Below are 18,568 nucleotides of genomic sequence, written 5' to 3'. Positions count from 1 at the left end.
ATGATAGCACAAGTAAATAGAATTAAACTTGCAACAATGCCAAAATGATCACTTAGTAAAAACAGAGAGAGACTGTTCACCAGGCATTTTATAATAAAAGTAATTTGCGTTCTTCTGGTGACTATTTACTAGGTTACCTCCTGATGTTAAAGATGATAACTAGCTTTTGTATTTCCGACGTTTCGTCAGTCAGCACGACTGACTTTATCAAGGTGGCTAAAACAGGTTAACACAACCTGTTCAGCAACGATGGCACAACACAAAAACGTACTGATAAAATGAATAAAGTAAGCAGCAAGAATCAGAATTAAAACACGCAACAAGATACCTAGAGGTTAAACTGAATGCAGTGAATGCCTAAAACCAGTAGGCTGCTTTCCAACAGCGTAAATTTATCTATCTATTGGGCCACCGTCAAGAAACATTGAAAAGTCATCAGACAAGACAGAAACCAAGGGAATTGGCAATAACAATGATAGAGAAGACGCACTGAGAATGGAAAAGGTGAAGTTAAAGTTAAAGTAATTTTTTGTACACCTGTGTACAAAAAATTACTTTAACTTTAACTTCACCTTTTCCATTCTCAGTGCGTCTTCTCTATCATTGTTATTGCCAATTCCCTTGGTTTCTGTCTTGTCTGATGACTTTTCAATGTTTCTTGACGGTGGCCCAATAGATAGATAAATTTACGCTGTTGGAAAGCAGCCTACTGGTTTTAGGCATTCACTGCATTCAGTTTAACCTCTAGGTATCTTGTTGCGTGTTTTAATTCTGATTCTTGCTGCTTACTTTATTCATTTTATCAGTACGTTTTTGTGTTGTGCCATCGTTGCTGAACAGGTTGTGTTAACCTGTTTTAGCCACCTTGATAAAGTCAGTCGTGCTGACTGACGAAACGTCGGAAATACAAAAGCTAGTTATCATCTTTAACATCAGGAGGTAACCTAGTAAATAGTCACCAGAAGAACGCAAATTACTTTTATGATCACTTAGTGTTGTTGAAGTCTGGGCGATGTCCTGCTATAAAATCGTTGTACCACGCAATAACTGCTTTATCGGGATGGTAATCCGGTACTGCGGGACCATCTAACGACACTAAATTGTTTCAACTGCATACCGCCTTTTATAAAACCTGACCATTTATACCGTTATGATGTCACCATTGAGGGTGTGAAGTCATTAATCCACAGCGGGAACATTTCTCAACTATGAAGACACGTGTTTTCCCTTCGGATGTCAACTAACCTAGTTCTCCTTTTTAACAACGATTCAATGTCCGACAACATTGAATCTACATAAAAACGACAATACTGTATTACGAGCTGATGTAAATTAGCACTTCGGATTAACACTTTGTTAAAATAAACGTCGGGAATTACAAACAAGACTTATAGCTGGTGATCGCAGCTGGATATTATCCATACAATGGCAAATGTTCCCGCACAATACAACAGTGGTGATTATGACGCGCTGACCTAATTCTGCGTCACTCCTTGATACTAGATATTTTCTACAGTTAATCCACGATCATTCTATTACGAAATTAAATAATTGGCTAGAAGAAACCAGCGGTCATTCAAGCACTACTTAGCGGCGATGGCCGCCGGCTGCTTTAAGGCTTGTTGTAATTAGCTACCTAGCTTATTGGTTATTTCCTTAAAGAAACACAAGCATTTCAAAACATTTGTCTGACAATCTGTTGCGTTTGGGACGCATAATGTCCTTTCCAAGTGAAAACATGCATTCCGCAGCAGCGCTGAATGGTATCGGTGTGTTGTATTTCAAAAACAAGTCTTGAAAACGTTTACTCGGAAAGGGATCACTGTTTCAAGCGTGCTGTGATGGCTCAGCATAATATATAAATCTTTTAACGAGGTCCACTGCACCAACATCACTCTTTTCAGGGGCATAGAGCTCTTGAAATAAAGTATCTTCAACCTCCGCGATGACATTCATTAATTTTTCGCTTTCTCTTGCTGATCCCTCGTTCTCGATACTGCTCACGATATGAGTGATCACCATTTGGCGAACTTTTTCCGCTTGTATTCCAGGTAGCCATTCCAACCAACGCGAAAGCGGGTAATTCGGATGAGTCGCGCTGGCCAGAATACATTGTGAAGCGAGATTTTCCATAAAAACAAAAAATGTCGCATAGCGCTTGACGCTTAAAATCGGCAAAATAGTTGGCGGCGCTATCACTTCCGTCAACTAAAAAATAAACTGACGGCGCTAGCCTCAGCGTCAACGTACAGCACTGCCTATAAACAACACGCTGAAGTCCTCCATGCTAAGCTATCAGCATGCAACAACTTACTGCGATGCTTAGCTGGAACATCCTGGGGCACTACTGTATTACCTCTTCACTCCGTACAAGTGCTCTTGCACTTCCCCCGCAGACCACCTCCTCAACCAGATGGTCCTAAAATTGCCCCTTTAAAAGCCCAGCACTTGAAATTTTTACACCCTTTTTCCCGCCATGCTGCACCTATTTGCAACTCCAACTTCCACATTTCCGAAGTTTGTAATAGTGAATGGAAAGAAGTCGCGAGACCAGTTCAATTCATGGTCCTTCCCAATATCAATGCTCCACCGGGAGCGGAACTAACTCGGAAGGAATAGGTAAAGCTCAATCGCTTGCAAACTGGAGTGGGCCGTTTTAATAGCAACATGTTCTAATGAGGCCTCGCCGACTCAACATCTCGTTCATGTAGCTCAGATTTTCAGACTGCATACCACATACTGACCTATGGATAGACATTAAACTTGTAGACTTAACAATGCTCGATGAACACACAGTCCATTGGCTGCTGCGGCGCTGCGCCTGGGAATAACAACGTGACCTGCAGTGGCCTCAATCGAAAGTAAAGAAGAAGAAAACCAGTAATACAGTGACCAAAATGGGCTTCAGACACCCAGTAATACAGTGACCAAAATGATTGAGAGCCGTGTTGAGTGACAGAGCATGCATATTGCATATACTCTGCCTTGGAGTAACACAGAGCTAATGCAGTTATTTCTGGTGTTAACCTTAGCTTTTGTGTTTTTTGTAGCTGAGAATACGGTTCTTTGTCAATCCAAGCATGGCCATTTTCCAAGATATGCAGAGTTAGGACAATATTCCAGTTCTGTTCCAGGCCAGGAGATTTTGAAGGTTCTTGTAGCTTCTCTGTTTTTGATGTGGAAAGAACATACTTGTGTCTTTGAAGCGTTGGCTTTGAAATGGTTGTTGGTGTAATATTGTGTTAGCTCCTTAAGGGACTTTGTGAGGTATTGGTCTACTTTACAACAACAAGGATCTTTTCTTGTGATGTTATGCAAAAATCATCAGCATATAAACCGCTCAGTGTGTTGATTTATGGGCTGATTGTTGGTGTATATTTTATACAGTGACGGTGCTAGAACACTTCCTTGAAGAAGTCCATTTCTTTCAGTAAATGGTTTTACTGGCATACATTTATTAAAATAGCTTAAGTAACCTCTATCACGCCTAGTCTGTTCAACGCATAGCAGCTTTGGCCAAAACATTGGTAAAAGATAATATTTCGACAAAAAAAGGAAACACAATGACATAGGAAGGCAATGTGCCGCTATAGCTTTTGAAATTCTTTGGTATGTGTAGATCTAAAAAGTTTGAAAACCGCTGAGATAGACCGTTTCTTACCATACATACATTTTGGTACCCATGATTGGTGTGGATGTCACAACAATGTGGTTCAACTATTCAAAATTTATTTTTTTATCAGGTTTTATATCATAACATTGGTTTGTGTTGTCTTTTTATTGACTCATTTAATGCAACTTTAACATTAGGTTAGATTGTTGTCACTGGTATGTCTTAACTTAAAATTTTTATTATTATTTAATGTTCTAATTTTAATTTCCATGATTTTGTGCCAAGGCTCGTCCCGTGGCGGGTTTTCGTGGGACAGTTCGTTACGCTTCAGTAAACGCACACCACAACCGTGAGATGGGTTGCCATGACGACTTGTGGTCGTTACTATATATGCTAGTAGAGTTTGCCAATGGGCAACTTCCTTGGAGGAAAATCAAAGACAAAGAGCAGGTACGGTAGTGATGCATTTTTTTACATTCTACTATGATTGAGCAAACACGCAGGCAACACAGTAGCTACGTAAGCGAAATATTTTTTGTTCAAGTAGCCCAATTCGGGTCTGCTAGTACTATTCGGCGAGTCCGATTCGGAGAGTTCCATATTCGGAGACAGCCTTTTTCAGAGAGTTCCCTATTTGGAGATTTTTTGAAAATCCATCGACGCCTTCTGTTTAATTAGAGAATTTTGTATTTTATTCCACAATATTGTTTCTTTTGTATTCCGACAAAGAAAAATAAATTGAAACCCAATTTAGCGAAAAATGTTTGAACTATTAAATTAAAATGTTTGCTCACATCAAATTGACATGTATCCTACGTCACTGTCTGTATGCAAACTTAGACTATATTCGAATCCTCAACTATTCCAAAATTTCAAATCCAACGACGCTTCCTGTTTATTTAGAGAATTTTGTATTTTATTCCACAATATCGTATTTTTTGCATTCCGACAAAAAAAAATACGTTGAATTGAAATTTAACGAAAAATAAAATTAAATTGATTTGTAAACTATTAAATTAAAATGTTTGCTCACATAAAATTGACATGTATCCTGCGTCGTCGTCTGTATGCAAACTTAGATGACACGTTTTCGCTGAGACTTTATCTCATTAACCTCTATTGTTAATCATGAAACGCTGTTGGAGCAAATCGGTCTTGCAATTAATCGGCGAAATGACCATTGCATATACAAGCACGTTGCGCCAGTCAGCAAAACAGTTTTTTTTACATTGAATCAACCTGTTCAGACGTGAAATCAATGTAAAGAAAAACGATAGGCCAACTGAGTGATTCAACGCATTCAGACATTGAATCAAAGTAAATACGAACTCTTAGGCTAATTAGGTTCTTTGAACAAATCGAATGGCTTTTGTAAATGTTTCTCAGCTACAACCTATAGTTTAGTCATGTTCACAACGATGTGACTGATCTATGGGGATTCTTCAAGAATGGAGTTCTGCAAGCTTGCGATGAAGTTTGTGGGAAAACAAAAGGCAGGATGGATCGAGGAGATACGTGGTGGTGGAATGAAGAGGTGACTGAAGTAATTGGGTAGAAAAAAGTCGCTTACAAGAATTGGTGCAGAAATAGATCAGAAGAAACTAAGCTCAAGTACAAGCAATTGAAAAATTGGGCAAAGAGAATAGTCGCAAAAGTTATGAAGAAAGAAGCTAAACAGGAATTGACCAAATTAAAAGCAGTCCTAACAAAGTATATAAGTTTATAAAGGTTCTGAAGCAGGATGGGAAAGGTGTGGATGGTGGACGATGCATTAAAGGAAGGGATGGAAAACTTGGTTTCAGTGAGAAAGATCGTGGAAGAATTTGGAAAGAACATATGGAGGTGATAATGAACGAGGAAAACGATTGGAATCAAAATGTGGAAGCCGACGTGGTAGCAGGTCCATTAAAGAGAGTAACTCGAGAGGAGGTGATGCAAGCAATGAAGAAAATGAAATCGGAGAAGGCTCCTGGACTATCTGAAGTCACTGTGGAAATGATACGAGCAAGTGGAGAGACAGGATTGAAAGCAATGCAGGAAATCAGCCAACGTGTGTTAGATGGAAAAGGAATGCCAAATGAATGGAAGACGAGCGTGATGATACCCATCTTCAAGGGAAAGGGTGATGTAATCGATTGTGGGTTATATAGAGGAATAAAACTGTTGGAGCATGCAATGAAGGTACCGGTAGTGGAAAGGGTGTTGGAGAATAGTATAAGATCTGTGGTGAAGCTGGACGAGATGCAGTGTGGATTTATGCCTAGGAAGGAAACTACAGATGCTATTTTTATTTTCAGAAGGTTGCAAGAGGAATATCGGGACAAGGGAAAGAACTTGTACATGTGCTTTGTGGACATGCAAAAGGCGTTCGATAGAGTTCCAAGAAGAGTGATGGAATGGGCAATGAGGAAAAAAGAAGTACCAAAGGCACTCGTGCAAGCAATAATGAGTCTTTATAACGGTGCAAGGACAATAGTTCGAGTTGGATCTTCCCTCTCAGACGAGCTTTCAGTGAAGGTGGTGTACACCAGGGTTCTGAACTCTCTCCTCATATTTTTGCCATTGTGATTGATGTGATTACCGAATGTGTACGAGAAGATTCATTGATGGAGATACTATACGCAGATGATTTGGTTTTGTTGAGTGACACAATGAAAGATCTGAGAAAGAAGTTTGAGAAATGGAAGGAGTCGCTTCAATTTAAATTTATGCTTGTCAACATCAAAAAGACAAAGGTTGTAATAAGTGGAACAAAGGGGAAATCACAATGAGCAAAATTGACCCATGTGGTGTACACTGAAAGAAGAGTGATGGCAAATTCTGTTGAGTGTGCGACATGCTGGAAGTGGGTGCATGGAACATGTGCAAAGATGAAGAGAGTGACATGCAGATCCGGAGATGGTTTTGAATGTGACAAATGCAAGAAGATTGAAGAAGGAATGGTTGGTCCTGTTGAAAAGGTGAATGACGAAGTTGAATTAGTGAATGCCTTTTGCTATCTAGGCGATAGATTGAATGCCTGTGGTGGTTGTGAAGCGGCAGTAACTGCAAGAGTAAGGTTTGGTCAAGGGTGAGATTCAGATAGTGTCGAGAGTTATTATGTGGTAGAAGATTTTCGTTGAAAATGAGAGGAAAAATTTATACCAGTTGTGTGAGATCTGCAATGCTGTACGGAAGTGAGACATGGTGCTTGCGGGAAAACAAATTGGCGATTTTAAGAAGAACTGAGAGAGCGATGGTGAGAGCAATGTGTGGTGTGAAGCTGATGGACAAAAGGAATACCGAAGAACTTATGAACTTGCTTGGATTGAAAGAGAATGTTGATAAGTTGGCGAAAGCGAATGGAGTGAGGTGGTATGGGCATGTTTTGAGAAGGGATGAAGATGATGTTTTGAGAAGAGCGCTGGCGTTACAAGTGGAGGGTCGTAGAAAACAAGGAAGACTCAAGAAAACGTGGAAAAGGCAAGTTGAGGAGGAAAGCAGCAAGGTGGGCTTGACAAGAGAGGACGCGTTAGACAGATCGATGTGGAGGCAGGGTGTGAAGGCCATTGCAGCAGTTTGAGGTGAATCCGGCCACCCTCGGTAACAGGGACATCACCGGACTAAAACTGGACTACTACTACTAACCTATACCTGGTTAGCAAACGTTTCCTTTTGTACACGATTTCAACGTCTGGCGACGTTAAAACGATGTAAAAATAACAATTTTTGCTGGCCGGGAGCTAGGCTACCGTACCGAAGTTGAACTTAACCAATTAGTCGGTTGCAAACATATTTCCTTTCGATGAAACCTATGAGTTACAGCATCTTTTTGTGAAAAAGGTTGTTTTGATGTAAAACAAATATTTTGAACAGTCTGTTCAAAATACTAACTTACTGGCTGAAGGCACTTAAAAGTAAACACTGGATGAGATATATTTGAAATATCATATAAAATTAACAAATAGCTTGTTTAAAAAATGAATGACATAAACATGACGCAAAGAAGGTGGAATAAAATATGCAAAAGAAACGATATTGTGAAATAAAATACAAAATTCTCTAAATAAACAGAAGGCGTCGTTGGATTTAGAATTTTGTAATAGTTGAGGATTCTAATATATTCTAAGTTTGCATACAGACAGTCAGCATACATACAGACAGCATACATGTCAATTTGATGTGAGCAAACATTTTAATTTAATAGTTCAAACTTTTTTCGCTAAATTTCATTTCAATTTATTTTTCTTTGTCGGAATACAAAAGAAACAATATTGTGGAGGGAACTTGCCGAAACGGACCATTCCGTTTACGTGTCAAAGTTGAGCTTAAATAAAATTAAGTTCTTGAATTTGTTCAAAAATAGTTTGCAATCTTTCTAAATAAAAGTTTCTTTTGCCTGATCAAAATGACTGCATCTTGTACGTGTGATTGTAGATTTACATTCAAGTGATCGAATTTCTGGATAGATTCCTTTGATCTTGTAGCATTTACGCAACGATATAAACTTTATACAATATACATATGTTTATCAAAGTTTTCTAATCTGTTCTTGTTTAATCAACTTGAGGGAGTCGGTGTCCCTTAAACAATGCATGATAAATCGGAGTTGACCTGTGCTCACCCGTAGCAATGCTCATTTCAATAGGTGGGGTTACTCAAGGAGAAATACGACGAAAAGACTTTGCTCAAGCACATGCCATCCGAGATGATAGACATTTACAATCACATATCTAACTTGCAATATTATGATAAACCAAACTATCAGGTAGGCATTTTGTTTTTCAATTTAAATGGCCACGTTTATAAAATCTTTTGTAAAAAATATATTTATTTTGAAATGTTAAGTGTTTTTCGGGCTGTGTGCACTAGGGTTAAGACTTGAAAAAAAATTCAAAATTTTGTTTCCTGTAGTCACAAATGATGAACTTTTATGTCCTGATTTGAAAACTTACAAAAGTTAAGACTGTTTAAACAAAAATCTCCCGCACCAAATTTTTCCAGTTTTCAATGTATGAAGGATTGGCTTTCTTTTGTTGATATAGACCAGTGGTTTTCAACCAGGGTTCCGCCAGTAAGTCTATGGCTTCCGCAAGTTTACATTGCCAATCCTTGAAACCCTGAGTAATTATGTTCACATTTCCATAAAGAAAGACATCTTCTTCTCTCGTGTTGTCGCTATATGTCAGGGCATCTGTTGGTTAGCCACTGCCTGGTGTCGTCATCGATAGAAACCAGGCCTTCCATACCATGAGGTGATCTGTATAGCCGGCAATCCTTGATAATGTGGGCTGCCGTCTGCATTTCACCACACTCGCAAGCAGCACTCTCTGCCAAGCCCCAGCGCAACATGTCTGTACCATAGCGTCCAACACCAGTGAGCAAACGGTTACGCAGAGCAAACGGTTGATGAGGCAAGTCTAGAGAGGCCATGGCCCAGCTGGTTCTCGGGCGGGAATCTGAATACTTGGCGAAGTGGGGATGTGCTGCTTGACCATTGTTCACACCATGCCGCGTGGCACCACTGTTTGCTAGGGCTTCCACCAGAGGCTGCCAGAAGGTCCTGTGCAGCGCGTACAAATGGCTTTCTTGATTTTAGCCGCTGCTTTGGTGGATGTCTCGGCGTGGTTGCATGTAGCAGATGGCTGGGGTTTAGGGCTTTACGGCTCAGGGAAAGAACAGCATGTTGGCGCCGTAGTGCAGCTGGCTCAATGTTTATAAGGACAGGCAAGAAAGACATTATCGGGCGTTACCACTCACTTTTGAACCAAGCTAAGGACAAGACTACAAGAACGATTCTAATAGCTGATGAATTAATTATTCTCTTGGCAAAATTGAACTTTCCAGCGGTGACAAAGCAAACAATAATGTCAAAGCTACGGAAATTGATGGAAAAACAGGAGAAAAATAGAAAAGAAAAATGGATTCATTTAAAGATGAAACAGAAAACCTGTTTGACATTGCCAAGTTAGAAGGAGAGTGGTTGTGCCAAGAAGACAAAAAACTATATAGGCCTAACCTACAAATTGAATCTAATAAAAAATTGGCTATACAACCAACAAAACTGCTCCAAAATCGTCAATCCACCCTTCAAAGAGAGTGCGAACATCAAGTGCTTCACATCATGTCACACCAAATGAAGAAGATGAGACGACATCAAGTGATGTCGAGAGTTGTACAAGTGATGCAGACAGTACTATGGCAGAATACAGTGACAATATTACCCAGTCAAAACCAGTGTTGGATTTTTCTGCATCGCATGCATCAAAATTGCTTATACGCAATTGTTTTTCAACCAACAAAGCAGCAGTTGTCTGTGCTAGCCTGGCTGATGATGGAATCAGTGTTCCCACACCATCACAATCTGGTGTTTGGAGAGCAGTTATAAGAGATGGCAACAATGCAAAGCTAAAATTAAAATCAATTATGTAAGAGGAGAATAATTTCTGTTTACACTTTGATGGAAAAAAGATTGGCAAACATGAATATCAGGTAATATGCTCGAAAAGGTCATCAAGAGAAATCAAACTGGGTGTTCTAAAATGCGAAAGTGGAACAGCTCAAGATATTTTCAGCAGTCTAGAAAACCTATTAGATGAATATGATGCATGGAAAAATTTAAAAATGATCATAATGTGACACAACATCTGTTAATACCGGACGGCTAAATGGTGTTGTTGTGAAACTGCAAAATGGAATGATCAGCAATGGTTTTGATAAACCACAGTATATTGGTTGCCAACATCATATTTTTGATAGAGTCTTAAAGCATGTATTAGAGTTCTTCAATCCAACGTCTTCAACAAAACCAACTCTCAACTACAAATTTGTAGATACGAAAACTTGCAGCAATCCTACAAGCCAGAAATTGAGATGGAAATGGTTGAAAGCCCAGGATGGAGGGATGATTTTAAGTTTCTCTTTGAGTTGTGCAGAGCATTCCGCTTCTTCAAAGAAAATGGTAGATTTCCACTAATCAAATGGCATAAACTTCCATCTCTACACAATGCTAGATGGAATTCAAGAGCCATTTATGCTATGATTGCCTACTTCCTCATCCCTAGATGGAGAGTAACTATTGAGATATCATGCTCATTCATCGTAAATGCGTGGCAGGAAGCCTGGTTTTCCAACCAAAGGTTTAAAGAAGAAATATATCAAAGATTATTTGATGCTATTTTTGAGCTCGAATGTCCTGGAACCTTAAAGTGCCTTAAAACCCATTGGAATTTGGATAAGTCCGTTGTAATGTAGATGTCCCACGCACTAACATAATTGCAGAAAGGGGAGTCAAATGGATGGAAGAACTTTCCCAGAAGTGCAAAAAGGACAAATATTTGAACATTAAATTTGTAGCAAAGAATAAGTTTTGAATTGTATTTTGTTTTACATTTCGACCAATGTCAAAAATTAAAGTCAGTTTGTGCGGGACATTTTTTACGATTTGAACAAAATAATTATGATTTTCTAAATTTATACCAAAATGTTTATTGATTCCTGCTAAAGCCAAAAATAAATTTCCTAGTCATAACCCTAGTGTGCACCTGCTGCGTTTTTATGTGTGTTTTTATTGTAACATATGAACTACTACGGACGTTTCAAAATAAAATACAACATGTGTTTGAACTATTGCAGTATGCTTTATATTTATTCTGTACAGGTAGGTGGTCGCCATATATCAGTACTGCAAACAATGCTGGTGAACAAATATGCAAACATAATCCTGAGCCTCATGTCGATCACGATGCCATTATGTCAAACTTCCTCATGAACCTTTTTTCTTATACTTCTGCTCTAAATATTGTTAAGACGTGGTTCATGACACTGACCTTTGGTTTTGTTTCAGTTTGTGCATGAGCAGTTTGAGAAGGCGATGGCACGTAAGAACATCCATGAGTCAGATCCGTTTGATTGGGAGCGAGGATGCGGGGAAGGATCTCTCACCACAACCACTACCTCAACTCCGCCTCGCGGCGACAGACAAACTGCCGGTCCTGCAGGGTAACTATGTTTTTATCAGTGTCCGCCGGAAAATTACTTCATGTCCAGCGATGTGACATCGTGATCCTGATTGAGCTTGTTTATTGCACACCTTGTTGGGTAATTTTATCACTCATGTCATCATTTCACCTCTTAACGCTTTTTACTAGGAAAGTAATTTACTTTCACCTGGCATGAAATTGAACAAGTTTAAATGGTGATCGTTTGGAAAGGTGCGTTTTGTTAATTTGTTCCATCTGGGTTCATTGTGGTGTATTAATTTGTGAATCGCATGGCAGGATGGAGTATCTCCCTGGGGCAGTGGAGGCTGCCAACACCGACCATGAACTTGGGGATGATGATAATCTTGCTTATGAGGCGGAACCGTCACCCAGACAACCGCCGCGCATTCTCAACGAGCTCCACCCTACTGCTGCCATGGTAACAGGATCATCTGGAGGGAGCCCACGCCGCAAGCTTCCCTCCTCACAGGTAGGGATCTCCCGCAGATGATGGACAGGTTGCTGTGGTAGCTTCTTCTACAATAACATACTCTGGTAACCTCGAATTTTGTTCTATGGAATGTAAGGAATCTAGAACGTTTTTAAAACTAATTATTAAAAACTGCTTTCTTTATTTCCCTGATTCACATTCTGCATTTCCGCAACTTCCAAGTCTGACGTCGCTCCAGACAACGCACTTTGTTCTGTATCAAACAACAGTGTGTTCTTACGAGATGACGACCTGGTTGTCTTCCAGGTAAAACTTCCGGCTTGTGACAACGAGTTTCTTAATGATGAACCGGAACTCGTGAGCATCGGCGTGAAATCAGTCAATCATGATCAACAGGTTTGTGTTGTCTCACTCTGGCATTTGTTGGATGGCTTGAGTGAATGGAAAGGAAAGAAAGCCAATCTTCATGTCTACATTCAACATGTACCATAATTAAGTAACTCACTTCCACAGCCACGTGCTTTCGGTGGGCATCGATCCAGCATCCATCAGACCCTCTTAGCATCACACTTTTTTATTTATGAGTTACTATACTTTGTTTGCCTTATGATGAAGTTGCTGATTTTCTTTCAGGTCGATGAAGATGGGGCTGATAAAAGGGAGGAGGTATGTCTGGAACGTGTGTTGCATGCCACTGATGCATCAGTACTCCAATGCGGTGATATGAAGTCATAGCTGTTTTATTTTTATGGTGTAGATTGTTCCAAGTCACAAGCATCCAACTGGGGAAGAATTGGTTGAGGCGTTAGCTGATAAGCTCACAAAGAAGGCTGAGCCTGCGCAGGTGGGTTTAATGGAGAAACGAGCTGCGTGCTTATGCTGCACAACTGTTGCTGTGATGCCAGATGGTGGTGTACTCATTAACCGCAATCACTTCTAACTCCAGTGAAACTTAGTTGTACATAGTGCCCTTGCTATTGTAATTGTGTGCAATGTAAAACCTGAAACCAAATTAAAAGTGAAATAGATGTTTTACTTAGAAAGTATTTCTTTCGGTGCGGTGTGACAGCGATACATCATCTCTTCCTAGTTCTCTTGAAGAATTTGTTTTGCAGACAGAGCTCCCTGTCATTCATGACTCACTACCTTCCTCTGGTGGTCATGTGGGGAAGCTCATCACCCCGACGCCGTTGCTGGGTGGCAGGTTACCTCTCGACCTGGCTTCATCAGAGAGCACAGAAGCACGCAAGGATGATGCCTATCAGGTTGATAATACTATGCTTAGCGGAAGAAGGACGAATATCGAACAAGAATTGCTCAAAGCAACCGAAAGAAACGCCAGCAATAAACTTCCTACAGTTATGTCAGCGCTAGCTCATCAATCCTCTCATGATGATGTCATGGTGAAAGTTTCACAACATGAAGATGAACGTGATGATGTAAGTCCTGTCCAGTCCAACAATGAAAAGGTGCATGAGAAGCTCAATGGCGCCACTAACGTCGAAGTATTAGCTCTAAAACCCCTCCCAGAGCTAACAGGTGTTGGAAAGCCGTCAATCTCACACACAACCAAGCACAAGGTTGACACTCCGATGAAGAATCATCCAGCAACTGGAAATATATTTGGAGCTAAAGAGAGATTCAGGTCCATCCGAGCCTCGGACAACAGCAGCCCCAGCCTGGTGCGGTCGGATGGCAGTAATGTCGGGTACAGCGCGGAAGAGAGTGGCATGAAGCCTACTGATCAATCACCTGATATGTTCTCCTCGCCGAGGTATCGTTTTCGCGTTTTGTTACAACTTTTTCACTAGTATCAACTCCTTAAGAGTTAAACCGACAGAAGAGGTACCGTTTGTAATATTTGCTCATACATTGCTGAAACCTGAAAAGACTATTCTGGAATGTTATACATGAAGTTAAGGTCTTTCTGAAGAAGCAAAGTGTAGTAGCTAAGTTGTAAATGCTTTGGTTCTCGCTTGAAATAGTTCTGATCATCATACAACATGGCTTAACGACAAGTAACTTCCATCAGTGGAAGTTTTATCTCACCATGCATGGCAGTGGTTTGTAGGGAGCCACCAATGTTATACTTGTTCAATCTGCAATTGTGCATCCCCTGGTCAAAGTGAAGCTTTGACACAGCACCATGCCACTGACGAATACCAAGCTATTGTTCAATGTCACCTTCACCTTCTTCTACTTAAAAAGTTCTTTCAATATGGACTTGTTTGTCTGAATTGTTGTTTGTAGGTTATGTCTTGTTTCTACCATAGCGACTTACTGTACAAGCTCAGGCTTGCTTTGTCAACATGATTGATTGATTGATTGAATCTTTATCCTCGGACTGGGAAAGCTTCTTGCAGAGCTTAATCCTGACAGTTTCGCATACTTGTAGAGGCTTTGAATCACTGATGCAGGCCGGTCACCGAGATTGACAGATTGAAGTTTCCGGTTGTTGAATTTTTGTTGCCGGGGAACTATTCCATTCATTAGATGTTGCTGAATGGAGAGCAGTCCTTAACGTGCGTTGCTCAAGCGCACACCCCGAGAGTGGAACCAGCAACGCTTGATCTTGAAGCTTCTTCGTTCCTGAAGTGATGCGCTAACCAACTGAGCTATCGGGACGATGCATCAGAATGTTTGCTCTTGCCAAACCCATGGCAATGACTGGAGAATGATATTTTGATTTCGAATTCGAAGCTAAATTTCCTTCTTTTTTTTAAATGATAGTTATATATAATCAACAAAACTGCCAAAGTGTGATCATTGAATCCCAAAACACTGCCTAACTTCTGGTTTAATTTTTTTTTTAAATACTTAAAATGTTGCCAGATATTCTTCTGAGCACAAGTGCCAAGCTTTATTTCTGTATTTACATGACAGTAGGGGCATAAAAAAGCTCAAAATATACACGAAGACTATATGCATCAACTACCACTCAGAATATTAACTTTTGTTATCGATTTTGATTGCGGTCAAGCGTAGCAGATCGGCCTCCAGACAAACTTGTAGCATGCGCTGCGGTCGCCATGGTTTATAATGTTGTTTCAAACGCAGCGATTCTGGTCGTCTGAGAGCAACTAGCCGAGTTCTTTCGAGCATCATTCCTTTGTCTCGTCGTGCCCTGCAACGACCACACAGTGACCTCTCTGACTCGAGTGACTCTGCCAGGAAAAGGCTCAGCCGACCAACCTACTTGCAAGAGAAAAGACAAACTAAGACGTAATAGTGTAGTCGGTTTGTGCAAAAATCATCGTCTGGAGCTCAATCGTCGTTGACTGTTTTTTTTTATCTATCAACATCATGTAGGAAAGCCATGTGGAGAGGTGGTGTATGCATTATGGATTGCAATTTCCTCGGCTGTGCAAATATTCTAGTTTAAGTGGAATTTGCTACAGCACGAAAAATTTATTTATTTCCAATCAAGTTTGATATTCAAAAATTATGAGGAACGCAAGAAATTTTACAAGTTAGATTCGAAACTTAATATGTTTCAATCAAGCTGCATGCCTACGTTTGATTTTGTCGCGTGGTTTTAGTTTGCAACAAGGCCTCAACAAGCCTGGCTTAAGGAGTCAATCTGATGTGGCCCAGTCCTCATATGAAGATGCCCCTCCTTCTCTCTCCGCATCCTTGGAGGAGAGCAAGCACCATGGTGAGTACTCTCTCATCTCAATTTATCAACTTCTTTTTCCATGCAGTAATTCGAACTTCAATGTCGTCTGTACAATATCTGTTGTACAGACTTGAAGAACTAGTTGTCTTACTTGAGCACCATATTGAGAATTTTCACATAGTTTGCAAAATCTCGTACTTTATTATAATCCCTCATCAACTAATGTCACAAACTTGTCAACAGTTAGAATAACGCTTTGTGGAAATTCTTGTATTTGTAAACACTCTAATTTTAAAAACATAAGGCATCAGTATTCAGTAATTGTTGATTGCCACAGTTGCAGCAGTGCATCACATCGATACCAACCTATACACCGTGGAAGAACCTGCCGATGAACAACCATACGACGGCAACCGGCCATTAGGCAGCTCCTACAAAGACCTTGCCACACAGCAAGAACAGCATTTCAGGCAAAGGTGATTCTTATTATCAAAGCAGCCTCACTCAAAACACGTTTTCTTGGTTTTCAAACTCACACTAGCCACCAGGTGCCACACATATTTCGACTTAAAACTGGTTTCAGGAATTTTCCACGATGTTGTTTTTAGTATGTTGTAAACTAAAGCAAGTAGATGCTGCCGAAGCTGTTAAAGCACAGATTTTAAAGTTAAATTTTAGCCTGTAAACCACAATATTAAATTATCATATTTGTTATTGATTACCGAAGCCTCACATTGTGTACCTTTGATTTTTCAGTGAAAGTGTAATTTTTTGCAAACGAATGCTGGGACAATAAATTATTTCAGCTTTACTTCAATCTTGATTTTTGGTTGACACCCAGCACTATGGCATTCATTTAAAGAGAAGCGCGGATACAAAGGGATTTTGTTATAAATTAATGTCATGCAACCAGCATTTTGCAACGTTCAACAAGCCAATTCGAATTGGCCTGAACTAGGCCAACCGATAGTTCTATGCTTAGAGCGATCAAGATACAGGCAGAAAAGGGGCAATATCACCAGTGTTGGTGATCTTGAAGATCAAAATCATTTGTGTAACGTACTTAAAAATTCTTGATCGATGAGGTTGTAAAAACACTCGTAAGCAGCCTGGTTGAAGATAGTTCATCATCATTTTCAGCCTGTGGTATCCCAATGCTGAGTGAAAGCCTTTCCACTTTTCTTGCCAATCCAGTCGATCGTGTGTTTTTATGTACCAGTTTTTTGTTCCATATTCTTTGTTAATCTTTTGGCTCAAATCTCATTTTTGGTTAAAGATAGTTGGTACAGTATTGCTAAATTTTGCTTTTAACTACTCGAACGCTGGCCTAAGAATGTAGAGTGACTGTTGCTATTACACTGGTCAACAAAAAAAAATTTCTTGTTGCAAGAGATTATTTGATCGATTCTGAATAAGTTTTAGCCACTGATTCCAAATCTGCAATCAGATTTCTTCTCCAAGCTCTAGTTTTTATGCAATACACCAGTGGATGTTTTGAGGCTTGCAGCATTTGGTCTGAAATTTAAAACAAAATTCCAACTATTTAGTTCTAGTTACCACGGCCGTTAACCTCGATTTACAGTTAACCTACGATTTATTCGTGAAGCAGGCCTACAAAGCTTATTTTCAAGTTCCTCTGGGAGATCAAGAGAAGAAATGTGCTCCACATATTGTCTGCCATAATTGCGAAGAAATGCTTAGAGACTGGACAAAGGAAAAACGTAACAGACTTCCTTTTGGTGTCCCTATGGTGTGGCGTGAACCGAAGGACCACTGCACTGATTGTTACTTTTGTTTGATTAACACCAAGGGCATTGGCAGGAAAAACAGACAAAATATTTATTATCCAAATATTCCTTCCGCTATTCAACCTGTCCTTCACTCTGAAACGTTTCCACCTCCAGTATTTAATGGTTTTGCATCCTCCGATGATGAAGAAACAGACTCTTGAGATTTACCACGGTAGTATGGAATGCGAGTATACTAAGGAAGCAGATGCAGACTCAGAAGGCTCTAGTTCTGAAACTATTCAGAAATTAACCAGTCAGAACTAAATGACTTGGTACAAGCAGAGGTGGGCACCCGCTACTTTTAAAGTAGCGCACGCTACCGCTACTTCTTCCGCTACTTTTGTCTAAAATGACACTAGGAAACACTCAAGTCCCTAATGACGCAAAAATGACCTTGAAAACGAATGTTATCATTCGTTTACGCTGTCATTTTAACGTCGTTGTAGAAAACACGTTCTAAGGGAAATTTATTGTTACCCATATTTCAAAAACACGAGCGTTTCAAAATGAGAGTCACTAAGTCCTGCCCGCTTTCGCTTAAGCACATCTTTTCCAACAGAGAAAAGTCTCTCCACCGCAACACTGGAAGGAATGGGGGTGTTGTATTTAATGAATAGATGTTTTAACTCGGTATTCGAAAAGCTCAAGAACTTGCTCTTGTCCGAAAAAAAGGCGTCCACAATTGTTGCTTCCTTTTGCACCGACGTTTCACGGGATGGCGCAAACACTCCAAAAAATACATCCTTGGAGTAATGACTGGTGTTGGTGTCACTCTTCTCGGCATCAACCTGGCTTGATGTCTCCCGCAACAGTCGAATTACATCTGTCTTGACTTTTTCTCGCAGTGCGTCAGCATCATTCGTGGAAACGTAGTGCAGAAATTGTAGCCACGACGTCTTGAAGGAGGGATGAAGACATGATGCCATAACGCATTTCATGTTGTTCAAGCACTTATTGAATCGTTTTTTCACCCCTTCAAGGACTTTCACTTTCAACTCCTCACAGGTCACAAGATCACTGATCTCGGCCAACTTTTTCCCGCAAATTGTGATGGTTGGAAGCAAGACTCCGTGATATGCCTTGGACTCGCCCTGGAGAATGTCTAAAAGCTGGCAGATAGGCTTCATCACACGGAGA

At 40.1% G+C, this 18,568-nt stretch overlaps 1 protein-coding gene across 6 annotated transcripts in view; it reads left to right on the top strand.

Moving 5' to 3' along the window:
* Window positions 1-18,568, top strand: part of LOC145766947 (uncharacterized) — a 147,440-nt gene that overhangs the window by 117,565 nt on the left and 11,307 nt on the right. For 4 of the 6 annotated variants that reach the window (XM_082578661.1, XM_082578664.1, XM_082578660.1 and 1 more), the window contains 11 exons: window positions 3,899-4,063; window positions 8,241-8,360; window positions 11,439-11,593; window positions 11,872-12,064; window positions 12,332-12,421; window positions 12,659-12,691; window positions 12,783-12,869; window positions 13,141-13,799; window positions 15,083-15,247; window positions 15,565-15,680; window positions 15,979-16,117. In XM_082578661.1, coding sequence (XP_082434787.1) covers window positions 3,899-4,063; window positions 8,241-8,360; window positions 11,439-11,593; window positions 11,872-12,064; window positions 12,332-12,421; window positions 12,659-12,691; window positions 12,783-12,869; window positions 13,141-13,799; window positions 15,083-15,247; window positions 15,565-15,680; window positions 15,979-16,117 — 1,922 coding nt within the window. The remainder of the gene's footprint in view (window positions 1-3,898; window positions 4,064-8,240; window positions 8,361-11,438; window positions 11,594-11,871; window positions 12,065-12,331; window positions 12,422-12,658; window positions 12,692-12,782; window positions 12,870-13,140; window positions 13,800-15,082; window positions 15,248-15,564; window positions 15,681-15,978; window positions 16,118-18,568) is intronic. The other 2 variants (XM_082578662.1, XM_082578665.1) reach the window with 2 other exon arrangements.

Source organism: Aplidium turbinatum, chromosome 3 (assembly GCF_918807975.1).
Source record: "Aplidium turbinatum chromosome 3, kaAplTurb1.1, whole genome shotgun sequence".
Taxonomy (NCBI): Eukaryota; Metazoa; Chordata; class Ascidiacea; order Aplousobranchia; family Polyclinidae; genus Aplidium; species Aplidium turbinatum.
This window is presented reverse-complemented; position numbering and strand designations above follow the sequence as displayed.